General features: G+C 34.5%; 1 protein-coding gene across 3 annotated transcripts in view; it reads left to right on the plus strand.

Annotated features, from left to right (window-relative positions):
• LOC106882253 (stromal interaction molecule 1) overlaps positions 1–10304 on the plus strand; it is a 278541-nt gene that overhangs the window by 266788 nt on the left and 1449 nt on the right. For 2 of the 3 annotated variants that reach the window (XM_052973512.1, XM_052973511.1), the window contains exons 11-12: positions 1622–1767; positions 9040–9196. In XM_052973512.1, coding sequence (XP_052829472.1) covers positions 1622–1767; positions 9040–9196 — 303 coding nt within the window. Of the gene's footprint in view, positions 1–1621; positions 1768–3804; positions 5720–9039; positions 9197–10304 lie in introns of those variants that run through there. The other variant, XM_052973513.1, reaches the window with a different exon arrangement.

Here is a 10304-nt window from a genome sequence, read left to right on the forward strand (position 1 = left end):
TTACGCACTGGAGTCGATATAATTGACTTAATCTGTTTGTCTATCCTTGTTTGTCCCCTCTGTGTGTAGCCCCTTGTGGGCAGTAAAGAAATAAGAATACTAATTAGGATTCTTTTCATAAACTGTTGACTCTGCTAATGGTTTAACTATCACTGATGGTGAACCTTCCTTAGCTTATCATCATCATCATATGTCTGTTTTCCATGCTATCTTGGGTTGGACAGTTTGACAGGAACTAGCAAGGCCAGAGACCACACCAGGTTTCGCAGTCTGTTTCAGTTTGGTTTCTATAGCTGGATGCCCTTCCTAATGTCAACCATTTTACAGATTGTACTGGGTGCTCTTTACATGGCACTTGTGCTGGCAATGTGGACATTTTTTTTCATTTCTTTAGTAATGCTGTTATTGTTGGGGTATCACTTACATATGCTGGTAAAAGTTTGTAGATATTTTTTTTTTTATAACTGGACCTTGACCTCACATCTCTCTCTCTCTCTCTCGCTAGATGGGCAAGCCATCTTCAGGAAAAGACTTACTCCTGTCCCTCTATCTTACTTTCTCGTCACTTAATACTATATCCTCCAGTGCTGGTGCCATGAAAAACAAAGCAATCAATACACTCTGAGAAGTGGTTAGCATTAGGAAGGGCATCTGGCTTTAGAAACCAAGTCAAAGCAGACATGGGAACTTAGTACAGTATTCTAGCTTTCCAGTTCTAACACATGCCATCATGGAAAAAGAGATATTAGATGGTGATGACAACAATGATGATGATGTGATGACGACAACAGTGGTTATGCTGCTGCTGCTAGAAGACTTCATTTCCTTTTGTAATCCTTTGCGCATCACTTAAAAATCTGTGCATATCATTGTTAACATACCTGCCATAGGTTTGCTATCACTGATCTGTAATTATTGTTACATTCCCAAAGAGATAATTATTTATTGATTACAAATAATAGTTCGTTTTTGTTTTGTTTTTTATTTTTAATCTAATTTGAGAATCAAATCTATCAAAAGAGGAATAACATTGGTGCCATAGATTCACTGGATATTTGAGATTATAGAAGCATGTTACATCTTCTGATTTTAACATTAATATATAGAGCTGTTCACAGATATGAGATATCATTCTTTCTCTTTTATTTCATCATAATGCTTATTATGATCATTATTATTATCATGACCATCATCACCATCATGATCAACACTCATCAGTACCATTGTCATCATCACCACCATCATGATCATGGTTATCATTCCTACAATCACCATCATCCCCATCATCATCATCATCATCACCACCGCCACTGCCACCATCACCATACATTTGCTTGCCATGCCAGCAAGAGTTGGATGTGCTGTTCTGGACTGAATCAGTTTATATTCAGAGTTCCTGCTTTCTTGTATTTTAAACTTATCCTGGCACCAGCACTGTAGAGATCATCTTGCCTTCAGCACAACTGAACAATACTCTCAAATTTTGTGCTATCTCTATTCATACCACTTCAAAGTGTTGTTGGTGAATGAACAGTGTTTTTTTTTTCCTTTCTTTCTTGATATTTCTCTGATAGAATTAATAATCAATTACATTGTATTTTTTTTCTTACTATTTTTTAAGAGCTTCACTAGAAGTGGTTCACCAAGATCTGCAAGAGCGCCTTGGTCGATGGAGAGCTATTGAACGCCTCTGTGCATTTTCTGTGACCAAGAATTCAGGATTGGCTTCCCTGATGCAAACAATGCATCAAGATAAACTAACTCCAGGTAAATATTTAATTTGTCTGTAATACTGAAACTGATCATTTATATTTGAAATTTTCATGTGAAATTTTATTTGCAAAAATTGATTCTAATATATTTAAATCATATGATGATTCTTATTTTCTTTTTCTTACTTGCCTTATTAGATATCCATTTATTCCATAAAGAATATTTTTCATTATTTCCTCTTCAAACCATTCTGTACCATTTTTTTTCTGTTCAGCAGGGCAATCGTTAAAGTGTGACTTCTATCTTCATTGATTTTTCTTCACATGATAAAAAATGTAAACTTTTAAATTTATATAACCTTTTTGATACCAGCCTGCCTCGGATTGCCCTTGGTTCTGTGATATAAACTACATCTTTTTAAAGTGGTCTAAATTAAAACTTCCCATCAAAATTTCATGTTAATTTATGCTTCAAACATCCACTTAATGATGACAAAACTATTTCATGATATTCTCCATTATTTCAAAAATTGATTAAAATTAAATCAGTGTATTTCAACTGAAATATGGTAACCTGATCAAATTATTTTACATTATACGTGGATACAAACACATACACACAATCACACACTCATACAATCATACACAAACATAAATACGAACACAAATACACACACACACACATACACACTCAGGGTGAAGGTGTGTTTATATGTCAGTGAAAATAACACATTTCTCTATTTAGTGAGGGTTACTTGAGCAAATTTAATAATAAACTCATTGTAACTGCTTTTGTTGCAATTACTAAATTTATGTACTTTTACCATCCTCCAAATTCTTGTTGTTTTGGTTTTGAGTTATATTGATAAAGCAAAAGAAATTTGCCTCATTCATTATTGTTAATCTTTCATCCTGTTTTCCATTTTGTTCTTCAAGTATCAGTTCCTTTTCACTTGGATGATTTTTCTTTTTTTTAAACTTTAAAAATTGTTATGAGTAAATAGTGTTGTCAGTTATGGGTTTACAATGGGCCAATTGTACTGATTTCTTGAGCCAAATTTAGATTGGAGCCTGGTGTTGCCATCTGGTTTCACCAGTCCTCAGTCAAGTCATCCAACCCATGCTAGCATGGAAAGCGGACGTTAAACGATGATGATGATGATGATGATGTGAAAACTTTCAAAGTCATTTTAGGGTTGTGTCTTTTGTTGATGGTATTCAAGAAGCTAGAAATGCATTCAACGTCTTGCTTGATGGTGACCATGAAAATGTCTGTTGGTGTTTTTAACACCTATTGTCTTATGGGAGGATTCTCTTTTCAGTGGCAAGCAGTGAATAATGAATATACCTTTTTACTAATCAAATATGTTCCCATCATATTTCAACTAATCTATATACATCTGTAAAGTGTGGGTGTGTGTATGAGGATGTGGGTGTTGGGAAGTGGTCAGTGCTAGTGTGCAGAGTGGTGTGGGGGTGTGGGGGTGTTGGGGTGTGGAGATGTGAGGATGTGGGGGTGAGATGAGGATGTGAGGGTGGGAGTGGGATGTGGATGGAGAGAGGTATCTAGCTAGAAAGAGCAGCCAAAGCTCTACACCACAAAATTTTTACCATTTATGTAGATGGTAAATGTTTTTATTTTTCATTCCTTTTCAAAATTATCCCTTTTTTGTGGTGTAGAGCTTTGGCTGCTCTTTCTAGTGGGTTAGATGTCCTTTTATGGGCATCTCTAATGTGTATTTAATGTACACTATATATTATATATATATATATAAATATATATATATATATATATACAACTGAATTTACTTCATCAGAACCAAAGGTACTTGAATTTTGCATTTGTATTTATTCCATACATGTCCAATGCTTCAGCTTTGAATAACTTACTAAATTCTTACACATGTTTTGTGCTTTTTAATCCTCTCCTCTTTAGGAATTTAGATGCACATCTTTTTTTCTCTCTCACTCCCCCTCTCTACCTCCTTCTTTCCAATTTACTCTTCATATCATGAAATGTGATTTCAAAGTAACAAAATGTATTATGGTTTACTGAAATCCTTGTTTATAATTTTCTTGTCTTTTATGTCAGTGTCACAAAGAACTCATTCTACGTACAGTCTTTGTAGCATTTACGAAAACCATTCCATACGGTATAAAAATATTGACGTCAGTTGAAATAATCAAGCTGTTTGATATTAACAACATCAGTCAACCCCAGTTTCTCAAATCTAAACTATACTAAATGTGATTTGTGTTCATTTTTGTTTAATTTCTACCAGCTTCTGAAGTGTAGCCTCTATCAAATATAATTCCCAAACATTTATTATTGCATGCAGATACAACTAAGTTAAGAAATGATTATGTTTGTAGTAGAAAGCCAAAAATCTATTTGTCAATATCTATGAGGAGTATTGTGTGTTTTTTTGAAATTGCTACATTTCAATTAGAAAACAACTACTACAATCTAGCAGGCAATCCATAGGATGGAATTGAATATATGACCAGCACACCTTGGACTCTTCTAAATAAAAACAGACCTACATAAACATTGTCATGTGCATATTGCCCAACTGCCTGATTCAAAGATGAAAATATATGTCTATGATCTTACATGGTGTATAAAATATGATTAGTCTTACATCAGAAAAGTGCACATATGGGTTAAAAGACACTTCTCTACTACTGCTTCTTCTATCAAAAAACATGTACAGAAATACCAAACCCAAAACATTTAGGTTTCCATTGACGTCACAGAATGAAATGTTGGGAATCTCAGAATAAAAAATGCCATCATCATTAGCAATACCAAAGTGCATATTAACAACAGAACTAAGCTACATGCAGCTGAATGGCTATTATAGCAAAGCTGTCCTGTGCATGCAAAACAATCCTCCATTAATGTACTCCAGAACAGAAAATCTAGCTTGCAACTCTAAATGTCCAAAGATTTCCTGAATAACCGGTCTTAGTCCCCAAATATCAAAATAAAAGATCAAAAAAACAAATCATTGACTTACCTTTTTTTATAACTCACAATGGCTTGGCTTTTCCAGAAAATTAAACCATGTATCCGTGTGCGTGTGTACGTGTGTGTACACTATTTTAAATTTAGCTGATGACAGCCTGTATTTTGTACAAATATAATTTTCCCACAATGGAAGAATAACTAAATACTCATCAGACAAAAATGATGAGAAATGTCATGATTTGTAAAGGAAGCTTGAAAAGAAAACAAGCTGACAAGAAACTACAGTGCTGTGACAAAAAAAAAAAATACCCAAATGAAAAAAAAACCCAGAAAGCAAAACAAAAATGTGTGTTTATATTTGTTTGTCACTCTGGTTGCCTATCTTTGATTACAGCATTAGATTCTGTCTGATTGTGTCTGTCTACCTCTGAGTTATCTATTTCTCTACCTTGACACCTCTAACAAATATTTGGTTAATTTTTATACCTATTCTACAAAAGTAATATCACATTTGATGATAAAAATGTCAATTTTCAATTTTCTAATAATTAATATATTTTTCAATGTTGAACAACACTCTCCTCATAGTTTAAAGGTTCTGTTTTGTGAGTTACTTATGACCTGTCTATTGCTGTTTCTACATTAAAAAGTACCCTGTACAAAATGGTCTGCATTAGGAAGGACATCCAGCTATTGAAACTAATGCCAAAGCAGACATTGGAGTACGGCACAGTCCTCTGGCTTGCCAGCTCTCAACAAAATGTCCAGTTCATGCCAGCATCAAGCCTTTCGGTTGGTAAATAGATCAAAGTTCAATTTAAGAGTTCGTTAATAATTTTACACAGGAAAGCAATTTTAATGTAGCATATACTTTGCCCTCCTTGTTGCGACCCCATAATGGCTTTTCAAACCCCCAGACTGGGAATCCCTGGTTTATCTAATATCAGCCATGTTTACCTTTCATAATTTCATTGTCAACTGATTGATGATATTTGTTTATTTAAAAAAATTTTTCAATGATAATGATTTAAAAAAAAGAATTTAATTTTCAACTAATAATAATAAATATTAATAATACTAATGTTTTTTTTTTGTTTGTTTCAAACTCTGGACTATGAAACTATACTTTTCATACTCTTTATATCAGTGAATGCTGAAAGAATTTTTTCTTTTTTTTTTTTACCATAAATATATTTTCTTTCAAAATTGACAGGTTTTTTTTTTTCATATTTCTTTTATTTTTCTGTTATTAAATTCAATTTGAATTTCTCTTCTGTTTTTTTTTTATTTTATAGTATGTTATTACAAAATTATTTATCGTAGAGTGTAAACAACAATAATTAAAAGCTATATCAGAATTTGGATATTAACAAATATTTTTGTATACATTTCACTTTCATTTACACATTTTTGCATGCATGTACTTGTAGCTCTATATCTCTATATGTATTTAAATGTGTGTATATGTGTGATATATATATATATTGATGTCATAGGAATTTACAAACTTCGAGACAATGTAATTATATATACAAGCTGTTTGGGCTAAATTTGGCAATTTTTTTTTGTCTCTTTTTTTTTCTGGAACAGCTTGACATATTGGTGAACAGTCAACGGCATTGGAGAGCATAAAGATTAAAGTTGTAGTTGAGGAAAGGTTTGCTAACATGGCAGACTGGAAGCTATCTGAATATTGGAAAAAAGTGACTTGTATCATGATAATTCATGCTTGGTAACAAAGTGTCGTCATCATGGCTGCTGTTCAATACTTTGTGAACTCTGCAAAACTCTGTAAGACATCCCATGAACAGCTTCAGCAGAGACTATGAGGCTGTGGTCATAAAACTGTGATGGTTTTTTAATGTGTTTCCAACGAGGGTGATGTTTGGCTGCCCTACATCTTTGAACATGATCTTAGGATCACTTCAAATGGCCATGTGAAACTGCTGGATATTGTAGTCAAAGACTGACTGGAGAGGGTTGCTGCTGGAATGCCATAGAATTTGGTTCTTTGCCATACTTCTGGAAAGAGCCAGATGTGGTTTTTAGAGAATTTCTACAACTCACCAGTCCAAATTTCTGGCCTCCTAAGATGTATGGGATGCATTGAGAAAGGCACCAACAACTTTATCTACAACACCAAGGCCAAGCTCAAGGAAGTGTTTCAAGATCTTCCCATGGACACAGTGAGAAACACATGCTTCATGTTTCAAAGTTGTTTTAAGTCTGTGCTAGAAGTTGAGAGCAGCAATGTTGAGTCACCTTTTATCTCCCGGCCATAAATCTAGTTGATACTTTTCTGATTTTTAAAGAATATGTTTATTTTTGGATGTGATATTGTTTTTCTTCTTTTTTTTCTTTTATGCAAACTGTTAAATTTAGCCTCAATAACTTGTATGTGTGTGAGTGTGTGTGTGTATGTATGTATGTATGTGTGTGTGTGTGTGTGCATGTCTGTAGGTATGTGTATACATATGTATGAGTGAATGTATGTATGTATGCTTGTTTGTATGTGTGTGCATGTTTGTAAGTATGTGTCTGTATACATATGTATGAGTGCATGTATGGATGTATTTATGTACGAATGAATGAACGAACAAACGAACGAACGAATGAATGAAGATGGTGGCCTGGTGCAATCATTAAGACTATTGGCTAAAATATCTTGCAGTATTTGTCTTGGTTTTTACACTTTGAATTCAAATCCTGCTGGGTTCAACCTTGCCTTTCATATTTTTTGAATCAACAAAGTGCTTGCTCTAAGCAATGGGTTGGCAGCATAACTAATATTAGATGAGATGTCTTGTAGCATCTGTTCCAGCTCTTTGTATTCTGATTTGAAATTCTGCATAGGACATCCATTTATCTCCTTTTATCCACAGTCATCACTGATTATTACAGCTACAATGGACAGAGAAGGATTGTGGCTCTCTGCTATAGTAAATCCATGAGAATTGGTGACAGGAAGGGCATCAGTCTATAGACTTCATGTCAAAAATGCAACATAATTGGGAGATGTGATCCCAACCATTTTAGAAGGACAGTTAACTCCGAATAAGAATTGGCTCATACCGTGACAATCCATCTAATTCATGATAGTATGGAAAAGTGGATGTAAAATATCTCACCACTCGTCATTGTGGATCACACACAGTAACAAAATCTCAGATACTATAGTTGCTTCATGTGTTTTTATTTTTAAAAAAATTTTTATAGTTAAAATTTGTAAGATGATGAAATATATATTAAACAGGAATCCATGATGAGAGCAGAAAAAATTTAATTTGAAATTTGTTAGTTTCTGTATATTTGAAACTGCAATTCATAATATAATTTGACATTTTATTATTGACAGCATCAGTAGAACATCTGAAAATGCATTTTCTCCCATTTAGTTGTGTGTATTTGTATTTTCTTGCCTTAATTCCACTTTGTTTTTAGAACTCTCTTAAAGTTGGTGAAATAGGTACCAGTTTAATACTGAGAGGTCAATACGATTGATCGTTTTTTTTTTTCTCACAAATGTGCGACTTCATAGCTAAGTTACAAATGGCTATTATTATTTTCAATGATGTTTTATGATATTTTCCAAAGATAAGTGAAAGTGAATGCATGACTGAGCAGTTAAAAAGTTAGCTTGCCAACCACAAAGTTTCTAGTTCAGTCTCACAGAAAAACACCATGCACAAGTGTCTGCTGCATAGCACTGGGCCAACCAAATCCTTATGAATGCATTTGATAAGCAGCTTGTTGTGTGTGTGTGTGTGTGGGGGATTCGTTGTGACATCACTTGACAGTTGTGAGTGTCACCATCATTCAAGTAGTGTCCTCCATATCCAATCTTTTGTGTAAACATGTGTGGTTCCTCATAAAAAGCTCCTAGTACATTCTGCAAAGTGGTTGGTGTTAGGAAGGGCATCCAGCTGTAGAAGCCTTGTCAAAATAGACAATTGGAGCCTGGTACAGCTCTCTGGTTTGCCAGCTCCCGTCAAACCATCCAACCCATGCTAGCATGGAAAACGAGCGTTAAATGATGATGATGTCTGGCAAGGGGCAAATAATATCTTGCTTGGAAACAAGTGAGTGTTGATGATAGGAAGAGCATCTGACCATTAAAAAAATCTGCATTGATGAATTAATTCATTGACTTATGTAAACATTAAAAAGGAAAAAGTGAACATTAAAACATTCATGATGATGATGATGATGATGATGGTGAGGAATGATCAGACTTTGTATTTTAATTATATTGTTGAAAAAAGTTTTTTTCTGTTGAGATTAAAATGATATTGAAAATTTATTGCCAAGTAAACAATATTTATCATATTCATTATTATATTTTCTTTGCATTTCCAGGTTTCCCTGCGAAAACCCCTTCAAGCAAAGATCTACAGACCTATCCCAAAAATCTTAGTTCATCTCTGAATCGGAGATCTATAGATACTATTTCTAATCATTCAGGTGGAAGCCCAATAAGCCCGGAATCAGAAGTCACTTTCCACCTTGGAGAAAGGTAAATTCATATCACACACACATATATAGTCATTCACTTTTTCTATTGGTTTCAGTCATTGGACTGTGGCCATACTGGGGCATCACCTTCAATGGTTCACTTGATCAAATTGGCCCACATACATATTTTAAAGTTCGATGTTTATTTTGTTGATTTCTAGTTTAATGAACAAAACACCTATGTTTTCAGAAGTGAATTATTCAAAACCCAAAGAAATTCTTTTCAACACATGTCCATGATTCTACCCAACTATTCCTGCTCATGATAAGAGATGCACACATTGTCAGCCCCTAAGGAACATGTTCAGTTGGTTTAATTCAAGCAACTGACAAGCAAATCTGTGGTACTGAGGAGAATATTTTTACATAAAAGACACCATTTCGAGCGTGGCCGTTTTCGTGCGGGTGACACATAAAAGCACCCACTACACTCTCTGAGTGGTTGGCGTTAGGAAGGGCATCCAGCTGTAGAAACTCTGCCAAATTAGATTGGAGCCTGGTGTAGCCATCCGGTTGCACCAGTCCTCAGTCAAATCGTCCAACCCATGCTAGCATGGAAAGCGGACGTTAAACGATGATGATGATGATGATGATAGCATTTCCAATCAGTTAAGATCAGAAGGCATGTGAGCCACTGCTTGGTACTGCATCAAGGAATTCATTATTATTATTATTATTATTATTGAGTGAGAGAGCAGTGTATGCTATCAAAGTGACATTGGGGTACAAATGTATGAAGCCCAGTATACTCATCATGACTACCCGTCTGATAAGGGTACACCGGGTACATGCATCATAACCACATGTGTGTGAAATGGTGATCTTATACCAAGATAAACAGCACATTATTGTTGCTGTTGTTGTCGTCATCCTCCTCCTCCTCCATTACAGTATTGGCAGAATTGCTAGAACATCAGAAAAATGCTTTGCCTTATTTGTTCCAGTTTTTTTTTTTAAATTTCTATGTTTTGATTTCATGTCCTTCTAAGGTCAACTCTGCTTTTCATCCTTCCTGATTAGAAAGTACTGTCTTAATGGTATTGACTGCTTTCTCTCTCGCTCTTTTTCACACTCTCTCTCTCTCTCTCTTTTTCACTCTCTCTCTCTCT

This window comes from Octopus bimaculoides, chromosome 16 (assembly GCF_001194135.2).
Source record: "Octopus bimaculoides isolate UCB-OBI-ISO-001 chromosome 16, ASM119413v2, whole genome shotgun sequence".
In the NCBI taxonomy this organism is placed as follows: Eukaryota; Metazoa; Mollusca; class Cephalopoda; order Octopoda; family Octopodidae; genus Octopus; species Octopus bimaculoides.